General features: G+C 33.2%; 2 protein-coding genes across 5 annotated transcripts; one reads left to right on the top strand and one right to left on the bottom strand.

Moving 5' to 3' along the window:
- Positions 1 to 18595, bottom strand: capu (formin protein cappuccino). Of its 4 annotated transcripts, none has more exons than XM_088202041.1 (11): positions 16980 to 18595; positions 14022 to 14204; positions 6534 to 6709; positions 4878 to 6465; positions 2377 to 2507; positions 2041 to 2307; positions 1771 to 1980; positions 1557 to 1697; positions 1294 to 1471; positions 936 to 1233; positions 589 to 872 (listed from the first exon to the last, which is right to left on the bottom strand). In XM_088202041.1, exons 1-11 carry the CDS (start codon positions 17689 to 17691, stop codon positions 758 to 760), a joined length of 3999 nt encoding a protein of 1332 aa, XP_088058167.1. In that variant the 5' UTR covers positions 17692 to 18595; the 3' UTR covers positions 589 to 757. The 4 variants fall into 4 exon arrangements, with proteins under 4 accessions (XP_088058168.1, XP_088058167.1, XP_088058166.1 ...); XM_088202040.1 differs by having other exon boundaries at positions 1545 to 1697; XM_088202042.1 differs by lacking the exons at positions 14022 to 14204; positions 16980 to 18595 and adding an exon at positions 10357 to 10925 and having other exon boundaries at positions 1 to 872; positions 1545 to 1697.
- A 1735-nt stretch (positions 18596 to 20330) lies between these two features.
- LOC148227768 (uncharacterized) lies at positions 20331 to 21806 on the top strand. Its single transcript, XM_088201504.1, has 2 exons — positions 20331 to 20514; positions 20729 to 21806. The coding sequence occupies exons 1-2, from the start codon at positions 20433 to 20435 to the stop codon at positions 21787 to 21789; spliced, it is 1143 nt and encodes a 380-aa protein (XP_088057630.1). The 5' UTR covers positions 20331 to 20432; the 3' UTR covers positions 21790 to 21806.
- The last annotated feature ends 825 nt before the right edge of the window (positions 21807 to 22631 follow it).

Below are 22631 nucleotides of genomic sequence, written 5' to 3' on the forward strand. Positions count from 1 at the left end.
AAATTTTACAATTCACTATATATTTTAACTACTGCTTTATAAATAAATATCAATTACCTAGTAAATGGGAAAACATCACTCGGAAGATTTCATATAAAGCTTCTTTAAGTGTACATTCTAAGATATTACATTATATACCTGATTATTACCAATCACTCAGTGAGATTACATTATATTATGGCGTCTTAAAAATCTAATTTGGCAATGCAAGTGTTAGAATAATTCATTGAAATAAATCTTATAATATTTTATGTCATTTAATAGGATGTATTGATTCTTTCGTAGAATTCATAAGAATATTTAGGCAATCTTCTATGTATGTAAATATATTTTGTTCGTATATTATATAGTTATATATAACTGGCAAACGTGAGGTAGTGTAACCGAATGCTACAACTCTAAAAACTGGCAAAACACTATTAACTAATAGTATTCGTTTGGTAAAAAACATATTTAGTTATTTATAATAGTTCATTCGTATTAATTCTAGTCAACAAATAACAAATAAAGCTATATAATAAATATATAAGTTTTGAAGCTCAATTGAATATTTCCCATAATCATAAAAAATAATTAATCAACCAATTATTTTGGAAAAAATCTATCTTTCAGTCAAATATATTGAATTAAATATTATCATTCAGTTAAAAAATTAATAAATCAAACATTTTGCATTTAACATTATATTATTAAACCTAACATTACCATAATATCACATTAATTTTAGAGCAAGATTAAGAAATCAGATTGACGGCATTTACGACTGCTTCGATTGCAGTCTTTGAAACCTTGCTTTGAGTCCACCTTCTTTTTTTGGTTCATTTTGTATTTTGGAAATCCTCTCCTCGTGTTGACGCTTCTTCTCCTTCAACCTAAAAAATAATTCAACGATTAGATCTAACTTTCATATATCAACTTTCAAATACCAATCATACCTCTCTTTAATAATCATCTGTTCCTCCTTCTTCCATATATCTTTGAAATCGCGGCAGAATGGAAACCACAAGTCAAAGAATTCCTTAGGAGTGCAATCTGCCATCGGACCGGATTTTGGAGAGAACTGATAGAATTTCATGGTAGTAATAAACTTTTGCTGACACTCGGTCAAATTATCGCTCTCGGTCAACAGTTGCTTTTCTGCAGCTCCTAAGAAAGTAGTCATTTTATCTTTGAAGGGCTGCAAGTTATCTTCTGAAGATCCGGCGATGACTTTATCGGATTTACTTCGACACGCTACAACAATTCAATATATTTATAAGTAATCCACAGCTAAATATAAAAGCTATAACATACCTTTCCATTGATTCTGTAAAGCATTCAAATCAGCTGTAATATCTTCGAACAATATACAAGAAGCTCTTCCAATATCACCAGGCTCCGGAATAGGCAACGGAGAATCAATGCCCTCTTTGCACTTCGATATATAAGTTCTTACAATAAAGTGCAAAAGTGTAACACTAGAATCTTTCGACTGTAAACACAAAAATTAAACAATGATTATCAATGGAATAACTTATATATTCATTTTTAGAATTTATTTTTACCATAGGATTTACCTTAACGTCTCGCAGTTTCGACAAAATTTCCAATCCGAATCCGTCTGCTTGTCCTCTTTGCATATTTCCTCCATTCATATAATTACCTAGCGTCAAAATAATAGCAAATAGCTTCTTCAAACCTTTGCTCGTGATAAGAAACTAAAATTTTATATAAAAATATCACTAAACAAAACCTTTCATAATAATTTTAATCAAAATATGAATAACCAACATCGCAAGTTCTCTTAATATTATCCAATTTACTAGATAAAGCATTAATGCAATCATCAAATTCGGCCTGGAATGTAAAGCATGAGATTCGTTCTGCAAAGTTCTGTATTTCAGACAGATCCAATAGAAACTGCTCGGGTTTATCCAACGGGATCTCAGGAAAGTTCTTCAAATGCGCCTTTATCTGTTGAAGTTCTTCGTCAGTTGCTCTCTACAATAAACATAAACAATTACAGATCTTCACATCTCTAAATAACCTACAAATACTTACAACTTCGTATATCTGTTGTAACGACTCCAAATTCACTACAGTTATATCAAAAGTATAAACGGCATGTTCAATTTCGGTAAAATCCACATGTAAACTCTGTGCTAAGATTCCTACATTCTGGAACCGCTTCCCATCTAAAATTTTTGCGGCCTGCACTTTAGAGACCTTTTCGTTGACTTTCTTTTTGGTCGGTTTTCTAGTGATGACTTGCCTCGAAAACAAATCTGCAAACTCGCTTATATTCTCCAAGTTTGTTTCTTCAATTTCCTACAAGCAAAACAGAATACATATATGGTTATAAGAAAGTCTGTATATATTTTAATTTTAAAAACTCACAAGCCATAGAGGTTTAGAGACAACATCGTCTACCACAGGTGCTACAAGATTTGGCGCACTCGGTGCCAAAATTCTAGTCCAATATAAGGGTTTCATGGGTACTGTAGGATTCACTGGATCTTTTCTCATTGCTAATAAAATAAATAAATTGTATTAGTGATCAATATATCTGTACTAACATCGTATTCGTTTATAAAATAATGTAAAAACTGTCAAATACATATAAAATCCATGAAATATACGGTTGAGGATCTCAAGAAACAAATATAAAATATTGATTGCATTGATTATATTTGAATTGCTGCATAAATTTTATAATAACCGATTTATTAAGTAACTGCTAATCATGAATCATGAAAACGACAGCTTCGTTCTGGTAACTGCTAACAGAAGCAAACAGAACGCACAAGAGTAAACCACGAGAAAACCATTAGCATTACTTAACATAATTAAAACTACTTATATAATTTATTTATGATATTCAACACCCGCCTAGAAAACAATACGCATTTATTTTGCCATCATCTAGAAACGACCACAATGGTATCGCTCATAAAATCTAAAAACATAATCACGAGTGCGTAGTAAAAGTGTAATCGTAGTAAAAGTGTAATCGAGCATCGCCCGCGTGCGCCTGGCCCACACCAAACACATCTTTCCAAACTATGACGTGTGTAATGGTGACAATAATATTAGTGCATGGATAAATAATACCAAATAATTAATTTTATAAAGTTTTAAAATGTCGGACAGTAAAATTGATAGTGAAGACCTAGCACCTTGGGATCCGGTGCTAGGTCTTATAATCAAGAGTGGCTAAGCGAGCCAGTCCTGCAAACGAGCAAAGGAAAAAAGCAAAAGAAAAAAAACTATCACGAACTATTGACTAGGCCACACATCGTATATATATGAATCCCTGGCCGGAGAAGAAGGTAAAAAACAATGGAAGCCAACACACCCCAAATTATTGTATATGTAGTTTATAATATGAAATCACTTTTTGAAGTACTAGAAGCTCGAGCCGGAAATAATTATTAAACAAAGATAATCGAAAACTCTCAAGTAAGGTTTCAGTTACGAAATAAGAATACGTATCTATCGAATGTGAAAGAGTTGAAAGAAAAAAATAGCAAATTTCACTCATATCAAAACAAATCTGATAGAACATTTAAAGCTGTAATTCAAAGAATATACTACTCAACAGAAACGAAAGACATTGAAGAGGCACTTAAAGAACATGGCCACAAAGTGAAACCATTACTGACACGTGAAACGCTCAAACAAAAAACTAACAAAGACATATGTATATAAAATCGTAAGTATGCTCAACATTGTAATAAAAATCGAACCGCTGCGTAAACGAATAGAAATACCTCAGTGCATGCGCTGCCAAAGGTACGGCCACACCAAAAGCTTTTGCAATCGCAACTCACGCTGCGTCAAATGTGCAGGTAATCACTTCACACAAAATTGTGAAAAAAGGATAGAGTAAGCACTGCCCTTTGTGTCTTAGGCAAAGTCAAACTACAAAGGCTGTGTAATCTACCAAGAAATAAAAGCGAGAAACTTTCCTCCTATGAGAGAGAAAATAATACCTAAAGCAACATCCGGCAAAAACTCATCCAAAACCCAACCCAGAGTTAATTATTCTGACACGGTCAAAACGTTAACACACCAAAAGACTAACTGATGATGAATAAACTTGAAGACATAATGACAAAGCTAATGGAAAGGATGGACTCAACGCTAAATCTTCTAACACTGGTCATTTCTTAACTCGTGTCTGGGAGATCAGAATTAGTGATTATTATATAATTATAATTCCGATCATTATAATTATAATTATAATTCCGATCACAGATTAGGTTTACCTAGATTTCCTAATCTCACGGATGAATATCGTGGTGATTAATTAAAATCAAGCTAGGTCGTACATATCTGGTATTGAAACTTCTCTAATAATGAGCTTATACAGCTTATAGAGAATATCTTATATGTATTAAAAAAAAAGTCATAAAAATCAAGCATTACAGGATTATTTTAAAAACTTAACCGCGAACGAAGTCACAAACTACTCTATTTGGAAAGCAACAAAATAAATAAAACAGCCGCAATTGCATATACCCAAAATAAAACCAGAAAATGGAAAATGGGCAAAAAACAATAAAGAAAAAGTTACATCTTTTTACAGACGAACCATTCTAATCAGCTTGCGAAGAATTTAAAAAAAGTCCAATACAGGAAACGCCTGAAGAGGAAGGAAATCTAATAAAGCAAAGGCTAAAATGATATCTTCAGTTGTGAAGTGATTCGCTGATGGGCGACTAACCCACCTGGCATTAAATGGACAAACAAATTGTTAATGTCCCATAAGTATAGATTATAAAATTTTCATATACAAAAAAATGGGCTTTATTAGTATGATTATTGATCTAAATAAGCCTTTTTATCATTTGTGGGAAAATAATGCATTGTGATTATAATATAGTCAATGTTCTCACTTGCTCTATGAGGTTGCCATCCTCCAACTGGCGGTGCTGGAAACGGCACTGGAGCTGATCCAGAGCCCGGAGGAGGCGGTGGAACTCCAGGTCCCAACGGTGGTGGCGGTATTCCTGATCCTGGTGGAGGTGGCGGTATTCCTGGTCCCGGTGGAGGCGGTGGTATTCCCTGTCCAGGCGGAGGAGGCGGAATTCCAGGTCCAGGCGGAGGCGGCGGTGGTGGTATTCCAGATCCAGGCGGAGGAGGCGGTGGTGGTATTCCCGATCCTGGCGGAGGTGGCGGTGGTGGTGGAATACCAGGCCCTGGAGGAGGTGGCGGCGGAGGTGGAATACCAGGTTCAAATGGAGGTGGCGGTGGTATTCCAGGCCCAGGCGGAGGTGGTGGCGGTGGTATGAATGACTCGGGCGATTGTGTAAAATATTCAGGATCCATAGGCGGCGGTGGTGGTATGCAAGGTGCAGGAGGAGGTGGTGGAATTGGTATATTAAATTTCTCTACGATCGGTGACACAGTTTTAACGTCCGTTTCAGTCGTACTATTCTCTAAATTGTCAAGCTCGGTTGTGGGCGGTGGTGGAAGCGTTACAGAATCGTCTGTTGTTTTGTTCTCTGCATTTGAGTCGTCATTTTCGGATACGTTATTGTCTTTGGTGAGCGGCGAAGGTGGCGGCGGCGTTAGCGACGTCGGAGCTTCTTCAATGTCGGGCAACATCGACGACGGAAAGCTTTTTGTAATCGAAGGTCTATGCATTAATAATTCAGTCTTCTTCTCTAATCCGTTGGACTCACTGGACGATAATGACATAAGATCGGGAATAGACGGCGGAGGTGGGAAGTCAGCGTCTGACATCGGCGACAGAGAACGCATGTTGTTCGTATTCATATCCATTTCCGGCAGAGGAGGACTCATACACGAAATGGGAGAATCGCTTAAATTCTCTGAATCGGCAATCTTGTCCATGACGGTGAAAGAATTTTCTGATTTTGTACAGCACTCAAGAAATACGTCATCCTTTGACTTATCATCTTCTTTTGACGTGCAAGAATCGTACGATTTCGCCATTTTCGTCTCACTATCCGCAGTCAAATCGTTATTGAAAAACGGCTCTGCTCTCTCAATCTTTCCGAAGCGATTCTCCAATTCGATCGGTGATCTTACAACATCCACGTTTAACTTTCTTTCGGCTTCGGGTGAACCGAAATCTCTTAGAGCGTTCTGTGTTAAGCTTTGAATCTCGACTAACGTTTTATACCTATCCAACTCCCTCGAGAGATTGGTTATTTGATTTTCTAGCTCTTTTATGCGTTGATTGTTAACATTAGATTCACTACAGTTCAAATAGTTGATCGATTCACAATCATTAAACTGCATTTTCATATTAAATATTTCATTTTCGCCCTTCGGCGATTCTAGTTTATTGTCTAAGCTTAACTTCTTTCTTCGTGCACTAGGAGTGGATTGATCTGGAGTTTTTACGTTAATGACGTTTTCTTGAGCCGGAGGCCAAGCTGCCGTTTGGATCCGTCCGGGAGTAGCCGGCATGGCGGCTGGTGCTTCTGTATGAGCCCAATAGTACATCAGATCCGGCTGAAAAAATAATAATCAAGCATGATTAAATGTATAAAAATAATTAAAATAAATAATAGATCTAATACCCTGAATATAGACTCATTAGGAGCATCTTTGTCTGTAATCTGACGAAGCACCCCAGCCGCCAACAGATGTGTGCAGTACTGGGTGGCCAAAATCCTGAGATCCTGCCCAGTCAGCAACATCTTCAGATAATGGTCGTCCGCGAAGGCGGACACGAACCAGTTTACCAACATCTGACCTGCAAATAACAATAGTGCATGAAGTGGGTAAGTAAGTGGTGGAGAGCAAGTTTTGCAAGCAGCACCGTTGTTGTCATGTACACATATATTCTCAACGCCCACTTGCCGCCAATGTGCTTAGAACCAGACTGTTACTCTAAAACAATAAATCAAAACACGTCCATAAATCTCGGGCATTCTAATAAATTCTAGAGAGAGAGAGAGAACGATACCTATAGAACACGGATGTGTCCTTATATGGCGCTTTAGAAAAGACACTTTAAAATTACAGTCCTTAAATCAGTGTGTGCTTATTATTTATTAATGTAAGTCAATTGCGAACCTTCTTTGATATAATTATAAATCAATAGATCTTTAAAACACATTTCAAAATTCAATAATATTTTTACACTTTTCTTAATAAATTATGATTATTTATTCAGTCAGTGTAACTTTAGTGAAAATATATATATTCCGAATAAATACAGTGTATATATTCTAAATCAGTAACCATAACCATATTTATAAAGAGGCTTATAATATTATAAATATAATATAAGATGTTGTTTTTGGATCTTTGTGATACAAAAACTTTTTTAGCAACCAACCGCATTTAGATCATTAATTTAAATGATATTTACAGTATGGTTTTTATTAATCAGGGTCAGATTAAATATCAAATGATCAGAATAAAAATATAGGATTTTCAGAAATAGAATGATCATGTGAATTAAAAAAATATTATAATATTTGTAAATATAAATGAGCAATAAATTATTTATTTTTTATATTTAATCTTCCGTTGTAACTATACAGGTGTGAGCCAAATATGTTACTACGGGGTAAATATGTATCAACTTGAATCAATCAGATATAATGAATACCTACAAGTATTAACCACCAGACAAATTCTTGAAATTGGTGACATCTATATTAATAATTATTAATTAATATGTGTAATATAATTTATAACCAATAGATGTCACTGCAGCTGGGTCAGTTTTTTTAATAATAGCGCATTTTTTATAATTAAAAATTTGAATGCCGCTGCTGGGGATTGAACCCGGAACCTCAAAGTTACTAATCTGAGACGTTACGTACTACACTATTCCGTCTTATCTTATAAAATAACTCACTCGCACCTAAGCTGTTAGATAGGCAAGGAGTAAGCGAGCGGTAGCGAGAACGAGCGTTGGTCAGAACAGTGAACACTCCATGAATAACTCTCAACGAAACTGCAACGAATACTACCCAGAAGTTGATTTAAATACTAACCAGATAACTGTAAGCCAAAAAAATGCCTATAGCGACACCTGTGGTCGTCCAAAATAAAAAAACAAAAATGGTAAATATATTTTTTTTTAATAAATCCACTTTGCCGATATGTGAATGACAGTTGTAATAATAATGGTTGCAATAACATAACAATAACAATAACGATAACACTACTGCCAACTGAAAAAAATGATTCTGACCAACTGTCAAAATATTTGTTTCTTTTTAATATAATTTCTAACCTTTAAATATAAATTCCGACCATAAAATATAAATTCTGACCATCTAATATTTATTCTGTCTGCATATATTCTGACCTTTTAATATAAATTCTGACCCATGTAATATAAATTTTGACTACAACTATATTGAAATTCTGACCCGAAAAATACGAGCCAAATAAATTGACCCTAAAGCACTCCAAGAAAATGTAAAGCTGGTATATGTTCAGTTTTACCATTCATAATTATAACCTGACATTGATTGCTATTTACTTTTAAATAAAATCCGTCAGTATTCGTACTAATATTTGGTCAGTTAATAATTATAAATGATATAAACAGCCAGTATTTTTTCAACCACTGACAATGAAATTCATAATGATCAGTTTAGGGCTGTATTTAAAGAATTTTTGATATTAGTTTTTTTTACTTTGGTTGTAAGGTCCACCTTTTGAACGTGGGAATTAATTTGTTACAATTACCTGATTAAATTACAATAAAACTAATTTCTTAGGTCATTTGCGACTTGCTAAGAACAAGTCACGCCGAAATTGTACAAGGGCACGTGCCGATCGCCTATTTGGGCGGATTAAAACCACAAAAGACAGGTTTTAGAATTACAAATGCCCAGTGACAGTGTTGCCAAATCTCCAGCTGTTTAAATTATGACCGTTAGGCAAATGCATTTTTATAAGATAAGTGACAGTTTGGCAAATACGTCATTTAAAATTTATCAGACGTAGAAAAATGTTCAGACAGAAAAAGACGTCATAAAAAACTTTTTAAAAATATGATAGCTATCTTTACCGATATTACTACGGACTTATGATACGAGAGTACTGGTAAAAGTGTATTCAAACCGAATTTTATTTATCAGCGCTCTCCTATTGATTAAAATTCGGTTTAGATGTATTTCATTCGAAGTTTTTTTATAAAATTACTGTAAAAAATCTAAATATGAAAGCTAAATAACCGAGCGTTCCCACTGTAACGGCGACGGCAAGATTTTATTGATTTAATATTAGATAATTGTTTTTTGCGCTTTCCTATTGGTCAAAATTCGGTTTAGACATGCTTTATTTATTTCTCATTTATATTTATAGTCGTAATATTGTTATAAAAAGTCGTAATATGAACGCTAGATAACCGAGCGTTTCCACTGCTGATTTTATTGCTTTTGACGTGGATTCTAAACGGGGACTCCCTTGAATTTAGCTAGAAAATGTATGACATTTAATGAAATACAGTGAATATTGATGAAATATAAATATTTAAAAAACGACTACTGACTGGCCAGCTTTTGTCCACCCCCCTAGAAAAGTCTAAAATGATGTCCCTACAGTTCAGTGCCAATGCGAATTTGATGGATTGGAATGAGTCAGCAGGTATCATCTGGACGTTACATCATTGTCTAACTAGCTATTTAGTAGACAATAACAAATAAGTAAATTTCTACCCTGAAGCTACACATTGGCCAGACGGTCAAGAGTAAGAATAGCGAAGCGCCTCCCCTAAACTGTAAAAAAGTATATAAGCGCGCGAGCACAACGTACTTGAAACACTTCCACCGGATACTTATCTGGTCAGAAATTTCCACAAATTAAAACTTGACTTGACTTAAATCATAAATCAAAGAGTTCAAACCGATCTTCGGAAACGATTTGGAGATTATGAGATTGTGATTTAAAAACCGTATTTATAATAATTAATAAAATAATAATATTATATAAATTATTATCTTTTATAAAAAACCGTCAATAATTTAATTAAACAGTCAGTACTTATTATATGAAAAAATATGTTGGTACAATATTTTAACAGAGAACAATAGTATTCGTTGCTAGACTAAAAATCTAAAATAATATATGTGAAGACAAAAGTTATTTCAATTGTATTTTAATTGTAATATAATGATATCACAATCGATGCTTTACTGACCGTTTGTCAAATAGTTGCTGACCATGCATTACTAACCGATCAATTAAATATTACAAGTTACTGACTAATATTCTTTAAAAAACTGAGTATCTCATTTGATGGCGTCAGCTTCATACATATATTAAAAATAATTGTTTGTCAAAAAAAAAACTAATGATGTGATTAATGTAGTGACGTTGGATCTTTCCATATCGATAAATAAAGTTCACTGAAACTATTCTAAAACTACTTACAAAACTTCGTCCACCAGTGATGCACCAAAATTCGATAGCACAAGCACTTCGACGCATAGTCTTCTTCACAATTCACCTTAACCATCGCCCGCACTTTATTCACCGCGATGAAATTCTTGAACATCCAAAAGCCAAAGTTTCCAGATAGCCTGAGAGGACTCATCTCGTGCACCACAATCCTCACAACTCCAGATCTCAAATCGCACTGCAGAACGATGCTGCAGCTGCGTCCGTAGTAGACAATCTCACTGATGGACATCTCCAGGCGTAGCTTCAACTCCAGCTTGGATAGTGGCATCTAGACACGCCAGATCTACGCCAGTCGCTCAGTCCGACGACAGGTCCCCGAGAGAACTGAGTCGGATCTCTCGCGACGTTCGAAAGGCGCAGAAGTGCCCACACGAAACAGCCATGTGACATTCGGGCAACGGCTGTAGGTAGAAGAGCGAAGAATGAGCAGAACCAGGCGCGGTTTGCCACGAAACCACACTGATCTACACAGCCTAATTTATCTCGACAGGTCGAACGGTGTCTTATCAGCGAATACACACAGTGGCTTGAGTGTGTATGCCAAGAACGTGCACACTTTCGATTGTCGCAAACTGCCGATTAACCCTTCGATGACCTGCACGGTCCGTATGGACCCGTGAGAAATTTCAAAATAACTGGATTGCCACGATTTATACATTAAAAAAGCGTGCCTCTCTAAAGCATATGCTCTTGAAAATCAAAAATAAAATCATATTATGTTTAGCTTGTTTTGGAAAGAGGAGTTTTTTCAACTAGCCTCTCAATTATGTAAGCCTCGATGAACATTATTGATTCCTTCACAAGTCCTTTACCGATTTAATATTATACTTGGGTCTCTTTTTATGCGTACTATTTTATACGGTTTATATAGATATATTACAAAACTAAGTTCCAAATTATCACCATACTCAAAAGATGATTTATTAGAAAAAAACGGAACAAGCGCTCGTAATTTGGATTGAAGATCTAACTAAAAAAAATACCTATATGTAGTTATTTAATCAAGGAAAAGGCTCTTAAGTTTTATGAACAAATATGGCAATCGGAGCCATCTACAAATAAAGAATTTTTAGCTAGCAATGGATGACTGACCGTGTTTCCGAGTTCCTTTCACAATTTGAAGAGACTACATCAGCAGACGAAGAAGAAGAAGACGGTAGATACAGCCCCAATCAAGTGCTTAACGCGTCCTAATAAATTATCAATTCCTAAAAAATCGATCTCTAAGACCACGTGCTTTAAAAGGCAAAGATTTTAAGAATCTGTCTGTACATTAGATGGCTAATAGAAATGTCTGGGTAACAACTGCTGTATTTAATGAATGGTACACTAATTGTTTTATACCGGACGTGGAAATATATATGAAGCAGAAAGCTCTCGATTTTAAAATTCTATTGATTGTTGACAATGCATCATGTCATCCATATTTAGAACATCCTAATGTACAGGTACTGTTTTTTCCACCCAACACAACAAGCATCATCCAACCATTGATCATGGATCAAGGCATAATTTCTACTTTCAAAAAATATTACATTAAGAGCACTTATCGATCTATAGTGGATAAACTAGGAAATAAGTCATTAATAGTAACTGGCATTTGGAAAAAAAATATTTTGGACTGTTTAGAAGACCACAAACTTTAAACTCTTTGAATGCGTTGCAGTCAATGAAACCACTCAAACATCTACATTATCAGCTGAAATAATATATTTAGCACACGAAATTTCTGGGGAATGTTTTGATGCATTTACTGTGTTAATGTCGTGAATGACAGTCATATTATTGGTATAACTATAGATATCGTCGAAGAACCAGAAAACGAAAATAAATCGGAAGAATCTGAAACTCCAGTCATCCTTATTGCAAATGTATTTCGAGAATGTCTTCAACTTGGTAGTAAATTGACAAACCATTTCCTTACATGATATTACTTATTTTATTTTTAACTAAAACTTTCGTTGTAACCTAACAGGCGTACGCCCAATGCGTTACAATGGGGTAAATCTGTACCAACTGAGTAAGGCAATCAGATATAATGAATACCTACAAGTAAGTATTAACCACCAGATTGAAAGTCTAAGAATTGGTGACATCTATATTAATAATTATAAATTATTATGTGTAACATAATTTATAACCAATAGATGTGACTGCAGCTGGGGCCAGTTTTTTAATAATAGCGCATTTTTATAAATAAAAATTCGAGTGCCGCTGCCGGGGCTCGAACCCGCAACCTCAGAGTTACTAGTTTAGTATTTTTTGGGTTAGAATCCTAATATCGATGTAATATCTTATAAAGAAAATATATATTCGGAAAAAATGTTATTTACCTCTGATTCTTAAATGATGACGTTGGTTCTGGCAATTTTTGCCAAATTCAATTTCGGCAACCAAAGTGTTAAACCATAAAAAAGTTATTCTAATTAAGCAAAAATTATATTATTACCAACAGTGAGTCCAACAACCTAAACCTTTAACTCATTTAAACGACCAATTTAAATATTATTAAAAGGAAATAACTAAATCGCCAAACAAAATACCTAACAATACAAGAGAAGACCCAACGTTAAAGAATTGCGTAATAATTGGAAGATTTTACGGACCATCCAAGCTAACACAAAGTTTCACCTTGCAGTATACTAACATATTTCGTTGGGCCAATAATCACGCGATGCAATTGACCCACCAACATCCACATATGTGATTCGTCAGAGCTGTCTCGAATCAAGAGTATAAAAGATGCGACACTTTGTCACAAAGCGAACCGAGAGAGACTTCGGCGGATCGTCCAGAGGAAATCACAACAACAATACCAACTTGTACATAATAAAAATAAAGTTTTACCAGCTTTTCCGGCGTCTATTTTGATTGCAAAGTCACACCCTTTTGGCCGCAATACCAGTAATTATGAATTGTTGTTGATGTTTAAAATAACTGTGTATATAAATGTTCAATAGTAGAAAATAAATTCTGAATACATACATTTTTTCACATTACCTTTAGAATGAAATTGGTTTATACAAGTAATAAATATAAATAAAAAATCATAGTTAAATAAATATATTAACAAATTATTAAAAAAAAAGTTAAATTATGGAAATGCTGATATCATGTTTTTTCATGGTCCTAGTATGCAACTGAGCAAAATCTTAAACGGGTGGCATTTAAATTAAATGATTAAATATAAAGTAAATTCATAGCATGGCAGCGAAGGGGAAGTAGAACGACATTTTATACAGGGTCCTTAAGAATAACTATGCAACTTTGAGAATTTTATATAGAGCATATAAATAATATATCATTTTTTTTATTAAAAATATTTCTTTATGGATCAATGTTTTTAGTAATCTTACTCATAGTAATCACACACATAAAATTTCGTCATAAAAATAACGTTTAACGTGTTTTTTTCTGATAAGTGATAACAATACACACAAATTCATGCGAAATTAATCCTGTCCACGCGTCCAAAGCAGATACGACTATTTAAACAAGTTCAAAATACAAAATTTAGCGTGCCCAGGATTATTACTTTATCTACAAACTTATCTGGGATAGTAACTATTTGCATAATATGATAAAGTCTAGGCACCGAAATTCACAATCAGATAAAAATAATTAAAAAACATTACCTTCAAACTTTTCGTATATTTGGAAGTCCAACTTCTCGGGGACGAACTTCGGCTTGAAAACTTTGGACTCTAAAGTGGCTCTGTCCAGGGTCAATGAAGCTACTTTCCTCAGGACATTGGAATCTGCTCCAATCGGCGAGTCGCTCATGGAAGAATGTCTTCTGTGGTCTCTTGAGTCATTACCTATAAATAATCAGCTATATGTGAATAGTCGTTTCAGGGTTTGTTTGTATACACTTTCTTAATTATTATAATATAAACACATTCGTTCCGGTGTAACGTATTGTACGTAGTTGCGTTATCAATTAGCAAAACAGATCTAATTGTTAATTGTCCTATTTTTAACAAATAGAACATAAAATGTTTCGTAAATGTCGGTTAGTTAGCATTAAACTCGCGTAAAACAGAGGAAAGAGTCGTAAAATGATTTTTTTAACTGCAATGGAATCTCAAGGTATCCATAACTTTTAATATTAAATCCATACTTTTTGTAAACTAAATCTAACGAACAATAAATAAAAATTGACGTAATCGTTTGTGAATTCCGTTGGAGTTACGTAATTAGACAACTGTCTATAAGCAAGGCCATTGAAACTTTTTTATGTAGGTATGTACAGAATAAGTTATAAAAAAGGACACATGCTTAACATTAAATTTACAAAATGAGTCATTGTAAGTACTAATAACATTTATATTTAATTTGATTTCCGATAATAATAATTTAATATAACAAACAGAAATATATTGATTCGTTAAAATGTGATTTGTGTTATATCTAGTCATAGAATATCCAAATCAAAATAACCTGAATTAATTTTCTTATACCCAAACGCTATTTCTAGTATTAAATATTTGTACATCTTCATTTTTAGCCATTTATGAGGGATATAACCAAATTTGAGGACACAAAAACTGCTAGTATTAATCATATCGTCTTGAAACTTTTGTAAGTATCTCGGCTATGTTTTGTAGCCAGCCTGATCCGCCATATTGTTACAAAATGGCGACTATCCGCAAAATGTATATAAATCTCAACTCAAGAAATCTTATATTTTTTTTACATTTTTTGCTATTTATGTATGTGGAATATAACGAAATTTAAAAACACAATAACTGCAATAATTTTATAAATATCAACATGCAATTTGTTCTAAATAATGTTTGTAAAAATCTTGGCTATGTTTGTTAGCCAGCCTGATCCGCCATCTACTTTCAAAATGGCGACTATCCACAAAATGAAGAGAAATCACAAATTCATTAAAAAAATCTTTTAAATATTTTCTGCATAACAAAATTTGAGGACACAATAACTGCAGTGATTTTATAAATATCAAGATGCAACTAGTTCCAAAATAGCTGTAATAAAAATCTCAGCTATGTTTGCTAGCCAGCCTGATCCGCCATATTCACAAAATTAAAAAATTAAAACTTTATTAAATGAAAGTTAGAGAAAAAAATGTGAAAAAAAATTAAATATTTTTTATTACATTTTTGCCATTTATGTGGGATATAACGAGATTTGAAAACACGACAACTACCGTATTTTATCATATCCAACATGAAACTTATTCTAAAAATAACTTTTTATAAATATTTCAGATAAGTTTGTTATTAAACCTAATCCGCTTTTTTGTTTCAAAATAGCGGCTATTAAAAAATCGTAACTTAAAAAAGTAAAAAGGTATGAAAAGTTTAAAATTTTATAAAAATCGCATATAAAAAAATCGTAGCTTTGAAAAAAGTAAAGAGATCAAAAATGTATTATTATAAGCAATATCATACCTGGGGCTTTAAAAAACAATGATAAATTATTTTGGGTGCGATATAACAGGTTGCTTATTTAAATTGTGTTCAATTAATGAATCATTTTTTGTAACAGATATGTGCATTTATATAAATACTTTGTTCCATATAACGAATTGTTTGTGCATTAATGTTTTTCTTCGAAAAAGAAAGAATTCATATTCAACCTATCCAACAGTAATGCACAAACAATTCGTTTTATGAAACAATTATTTTATATATTGCATATTTAAATTTATTTATTTTTTGTACTATTTAATAGGTAATTATTTTGAGAAATATATGCATTTAAATATATATTTTTTATTCCAAAAAACAATTTTTTTGTACATTAATGTAATGTAAATCTCCGGAAAAGGATTCATTGCAGAGAGTTATTCATAATGTGAACATATCACTATTCTGACCTAATCTGTCCAACAGTAATGCACAAACAATTTGTTTTATGGAACAATTATTTTATATATTGCTTATTTAAATTGTCCTCAATAAATTTTATCAAATTTTTTGGGTGCTATTAAGCAGATAATTATTTTGCGAGATAAATGCATTTAAATAAATAGTTTGCTCCATATAACGAATTGTTTGTGCATTAACGTAAGGTAAAAAAGATTCGTTGCAGTGATCGTTGTTCTGACCTAATTTTATAACTGTAATGCACAAACAATTCGTTTTATGGAACAATTATTTTATATATTGTTAATTTAAATTATTCTCAATTTCTTTACTCTTTCCAATATCGATAATAAACTTAAACTTCAAAATGTACATTATCTTCCATTGATATCTCATTAAACCCTCTATAAAATATTTTCCTCATAAAAATTATCCAGAATACAAATAATCTGTTTTAAAAAAGAATTATCTTGATTATGAATCTATGATTAACTAATTTTTTCATTAAAAATTGGACTTGAACCACATTCATCTATAACGGTTTATATGATGAGCTATATTTTGACAGATGAACGTAATATGAATTATATTCAAATTATTTAAATTAAAAATCAATTACATTACAAATGAATTTAATCGACCAAACACAAATCACGTGGTTTGTTACTGCCGTTATACGATGCGTTCTCACTGATTCGCCGACAATAAACTGTCATAGATCATACATAGATAGCGATAAAACATATGTATTCTACTAACCTTGTGCAATTTCGCTGGGTTTGGTAGGAAGAATCTCGACTTTTCTATGCTTAGAGAGCGTGAAAGTCGGCTCCTTTAACTTGAAGTCCACCGCCTCCGTTCCCATTCCTATGCCGCTGTCGTCCGCGTCTGCAGACACTTTGGGCTCTTCCCTGGCGAAAGTCTGCGTAGGCAACCTGGAGCCCAAACCCGAGTCGACGGAGCGAGCGCTCTCCGTACACGCGTCGGGCATTATGAGCCGTTCGAACCTCTCTATCTGCTCCAGGCTGATGGTGGCTTCTCTCGACTCTCTGCGGCTGTCCTTCTCATCGGGCGTGGCGGTCACGCTCTCCTCCGAATAATAACACACGTTCAACTCTGCTGCGAAACCTCCGGGAGTCAAGGGGTCCGTAAAAGCGGCCGATTCCGAGCTGGAGTCCTCGGCACCCGGCGACTTCTTTCTCGCTTTGTTTTGGTTTTGGTTCTGCGAGCACGGTTCCGGTTCGACGACCGCTATCCCCTCCTTCGCTTCTTCTCTTTTGCTTCCGCTAACTTCGAGTTCGACCACCGGACCAGACGGGTTCGCACTTCGAGTCTCATCGCACGCCGCTTCGACGCTCTCCACAGCTTCCACCGCAGCCGAAACGAAACTCTGATCTTTACCCTTCTTCTTGCTCTGGTTCTTGTTCTTGCTCTTCTTCAACTTAGCCTCGCCTCCTTGTAGATTCCCCATTTTTTAAAGCCGGATCAAATCCCCATCATGTCCGATGATACGTCCGCCTACAATCTACATTCAGATTTCAAACTGCCCATGCGCAAACTGCAGCGCGGCCGATCGATATTTGAAACAAACTCCGTTTATTTCCGACCATGCTATCTCGAAGCGGGTCAGAGTTCAATTCATAAATGACGACAATAAAATAATACGCATGGCGCACGACTAACTCAACTTCAAAAGCGCATGCACATATAAATTGAAATCGATAATTATCAGATTACTTACAGTAATCGAATCGACAATTGCAGTAAAGTGTAAATGTTTTTGTTGTTTAATTATATATTATATTTTTCGAATATAATATTCACTTATTTCATTTTCAAAAAGTATAGATACACTGTACAGTAATAAAAAAATATTTTATTTCATCAATTAAATTATTTTTGATTTAATCACAGGGACGTCATACATTTTTACCAATAGATATATATTTATATTAGCGAAAATATAATTTAACTGGTATGCTGCACAAAAATGCAAATAAAATCCAATTTGACAGTTGCGAAACGTCCATTTGCTGTTCAAACCCAAAGCTAACCCGACGAAAGTTCTAAAATTAATTATAGTTTAAGCATATTGCTCCATAGTTTGTCTACGCTTGGATATTACACTGTGTTTAAAAAATATATACATATATGCTGTCCATACCGATATTAATACGAACTTTTGATATGAATGTTGGGACCTATTTATACTTAAATATAGATTTTCATTACGACCAAAACTCGACGGCACTCTGGTAGCACTGGCGTGACGAGTTTTCTCCCTACTGACAACCCTCGGCGCGTCCGCGTGTACCCGTAATTGTATAAATAACCATGTAAACATCTTTATTTCTCAATAAAATACTACTGCAGCCGCTCAATCTGTGTCTAATTGCCACCCGTCACCATTCCGTCGCCAAAAAAGTATTGGTAAAAAGGTATTCAAACCAAATTGCATTTGAAGAAAGAATAAAAATGAAAAAAAAATCAATGAAATCGAAATAATAATAAAAAAAATATCACTGACTGGCAAACTCCCCCCCCCTCCTCCTGGAAAAAGTTAAAATGTCGTCCCTAATTCTAAACCAGAAATTCTCAGGTTATTTATCACAGAAAATCTAAAAAAATACAGTCTCAAATCTATTCCAAAAATATTTTTTTAAATAGTTTCACCAGTAGATATCTATTTTTACCAGTGAAAATATAATTTACTTGTACTTACACTTAATTAGAGTATAGTTCGTACGCCATCGTTACACAACACAATTTTAGTAATTTATAACTACAATACAAGTTACCAATAAATTGAAACAATTCTTATACGTAATAAGCTGATCACTGAAAGAATATTTTATGGACGAATTAAATAATTAATTTTAAGCACATTTTAAACTTACTGCGACTGAATTCTTTGCTTTCTGAATTGTTCTTTTTACCTTTTAATGAATTTAATTAATTAGCTTATATCGACAAATATTTTTCACAGATGCATTTTTTAAAGGATTTGAATGAAAATATTTTCTATTCAGTATTTCTTAGTCAGCTGTATATCAGATTTTTTTATTTAGTATTATATTTTGTCCAACTAAATGATTATTTGCAGTCATTTTGTTAAAACTAGTTGCTAATAATTAGTGAATTTACTTATAATATTTGTTAATTAAATAATTGTTTTTTAGTAAAATTGATAAAAACAGCGCGAGAAAATGAATCTGTTCTGATTTATTTGGAACATGGTTGACATAAATGTTATGACCAAAGCCAACCATCGAGGCGACCCTGAATCGCTTACAGTGTCGACATCCGCCAATCGTAGCGTAGCGACTGTTTGTGGACTTTATTGTAAGTCATCAAGCAGCAATTGTGTGAATAAACGTGTTTTCATTGGTCCTTCGAAGCTCCATTAAGACACCATTAAGAAACAAGAATAAATGCCAGCTTCTCCTTAAAAGAAAATGTCAAAACATATTTTTTTTTAATTTAAAGGCAGTTATAATTTTTGACTGGCATATGTAAGCTTGAAGTCAAAACTAACAGTATACAGTAATAATAACTTTTTTCTAAATGTAATTTCAGTTGTGTTCTCATACTACAATTTATTACACTAAAATAGCTCTATTTTCCCCTTTAAAATCTTTCCGCCCACATAAATTAGATTAAAATAACTATTTATTAAAGTATTACTTATTTTAAGGTACTTAGTATTAAATATATTTACAATACAATATTTTAGGATATTTTACTGATAACAGTAAAACGAGGATATAAGAGTATAAAACCAAATAAACGACAGCCCCTTGTTTTTTACGTTTATTTAAATCGTATTTGGAATTTAATTTAATTTATAAATACTAATAATTAATTTATAAGTTGTATTACACTTCTTCTTTAAATAAATAATTTATTTTTATTTTTTTGTAACATTATTAATTATTTATTATTGAGAATCACTGATATAGATAAAATTAAATTATTTTGATACAGATTTTTATCTATTGTTGACGTATCTTGCAATTATTATGAACATTTTTGTTAATTTTTTAATAGATAAGATTATATAATTAAACAACTCTGATAATATTATCAAAATAATAAAGTAATTTGGGCCAATTTTCTTTTTAGGTGGCAACACTAAACAAAGTTTGTAATGGCAACTGTCAATGTGCTTTATAAAAATATTTTAACTTGTCTTATCTGCGAAAATTACATATAATGGAGAATAATTACTTGTGGAACGAGCGTTCGTTGAAGCCTCCGCCAATTATAACTTATAAAAATCAAAATGGCGACGCTGGTGAATATTTATTCTATATATATTGTATTGCGAATAATAACATAATTTTCTATTGAAATACAAATTTGCTACATTAATTCTAGATTAACAGTTCATATTCTAAGATCAATGTGAATTAATTAATATACGTTTGTTTTTAATTAGCCTTGTGTATTAGTATTGATAATAATATTGAATTGCTTTATAACCTAAAAATTAAATATATTTTTTGTAGATTTCAGGTGCATACAAACAATCGTCGAAGATGCAATAGATCTACTTAAAAAACAAAGTATACTTCACAAAGACGCCGCTGTCATGACCAGACTGCATTACAAATTAGGCAAGAAGTTTAGGTGTGATATCGGCTACTCATACTTCAAAAGAGCACACGTGGCCCTTTTGAAATACAACAACTTTCCCATTTTAAAAGACCTTCAAACGTTTCTAGACGTTATTACATCGAACGTTTACATATATGTACCATCGAGACAAATGCTCGATTATGTTCTTACCAGATTGCAAACGTTTTCAAAGCTGATGTGCCGAATCGTGGTATGCTCTAGAAAATGTGGCACATTTTACTATGAGAGAATTAGAAGAGGCGACGCTTGGTGGTATTCTTTAATGCCGTATGCCGTCACATCTAGAATTTGGTATATCACTAGACATTTATTAAAAAATTCGTGTAAATGGTACAATTTCCTGCTACCGTACAGAAATAAATTGGACGAAGTCGGAGTGCCATTTGTCCCGAAAGATTATGACTTTCCGTCAAATTTGAATGATTGGCTAGACGTTGAATGGCTGGATCAAACTGCAGGACAATGCTGGAATAATTCAAAGATCTATACACTGCTCAATGTTGATCCGGTTGAGCCAATCGTGGAAGAATTGAACATACAATTAAACAATAATCACAAAGAGTTCATAACGTACGCAACAACTAATTCTATTATTATTGATGATATAGGAGAAAGTATTTCACGCGATACGTTTCATAGTACCGTTGAATTGGAAAATACTAAGGAAACTAAAAAATCAAAAGTAAAAAAATCAAAACATTGTATCGATAATATAAAAGATAAGAAAAGTTTAGTGAATTTTATACAATCAGAGGAAAATTATAGAGAACAATCGAGTAAAAAGGCAATTACTGCTGATATGAGTTTTATGCAGTGGCAATCTCTGAAAATGATAGTCGACAATTTAATTTATAAGATGAATACTACAAACGAAGAGAAAATACTAAAAAAAATTAAAAGGACTTGGTGTGAGAGATGTTTTAATAAATAAAATATATTTATGAATTGTATCTTTTCTTTAATTTAATTTTAAAAAATAAACGTTTGTAAAAATAGATTAATACAGAGAATTCCAAGTCTTCCAAAGTTCTTGAAGATTGTTCATATATACTTTTAAAGTATCCGAGGGGCACTTTATCTTCTTATCTCTTAGTGACGTACCAATTATACGATTGGAATCTACAATTGTTAGTGACAGCTTAGAATTTAATGTGAGATCTCTATGTATTGCCAAACTAGAGATATTATTTTTATCTAATTTGTTGACAAGGAAAGCTTTTTTCCTTCTACAAAGAAACACTATTGAGACTGTTTTAGAGATTTTAATAAGAGTATAAATCACTATCGTTATGTCATCAGCAGATAAAGCGATTAGATGTTTCTGTTCGTTTTACATCACTTAATATATACCAGTCGGAGCGGCCACTTTTTTGAGTTGCTTCGCTCCGACATCAAAAAAAAAAAAAACTTGCTCCAGCTTCGCTGTGTTTAATATAAATGATATAATTCCTATTTTTAGGAGTTAAAATAGTTCTACAGAAATAATAATTCTGTACGAACGGCGTATCGCGATTTACGGGAAGATTAAATTTCATCATACTACTGAGCGAACAATTTGCAAAGTAGTTTGGCGACGGGTGGCAATTAGACACAGATTGAGCCGCTGCAGTAGTATTTTATTGAACGATTTGAAATTCCAGTTACATGTTGTTTATAAATGTCGTCATTCAGAATATTTATGAAGCTTGCTGATATTATGGCTTTTAATGCCTATAAGATACGGATCCATAAATATTCTGGCGAATCAACGATCGATGCCTTTTATGATGCCAA

Source organism: Plectrocnemia conspersa, unplaced genomic scaffold (genome assembly GCF_051122295.1).
Source record: "Plectrocnemia conspersa isolate PC_06_02 unplaced genomic scaffold, ASM5112229v1 ptg000013l, whole genome shotgun sequence".
Lineage (NCBI taxonomy): Eukaryota > Metazoa > Arthropoda > Insecta > Trichoptera > Polycentropodidae > Plectrocnemia > Plectrocnemia conspersa.

What these genes read in the sequence shown, in the direction of transcription:
- LOC148227768 (XM_088201504.1), top strand. Translation starts at nt 20,433, where the DNA reads ATGGAGAATAATTACTTGTGGAACGAGCGTTCGTTGAAGCCTCCGCCA. An exon ending in AAATCAAAATGGCGACGCTG is followed by an intron (nt 20,515 to 20,728) that starts GTGAATATTTAT and finishes TATTTTTTGTAG; the next exon opens with ATTTCAGGTGCATACAAACA.
- capu (XM_088202040.1), bottom strand. Translation starts at nt 17,691, where the DNA reads ATGGGGAATCTACAAGGAGGCGAGGCTAAGTTGAAGAAGAGCAAGAAC. An exon ending in AATATACGAAAAGTTTGAAG is followed by an intron (nt 6,710 to 14,021) that starts GTAATGTTTTTT and finishes TGTTATTTGCAG; the next exon opens with GTCAGATGTTGGTAAACTGG. An exon ending in TACAACAGATATACGAAGTT is followed by an intron (nt 1,981 to 2,040) that starts GTAAGTATTTGT and finishes TGTTTATTGTAG; the next exon opens with AGAGCAACTGACGAAGAACT.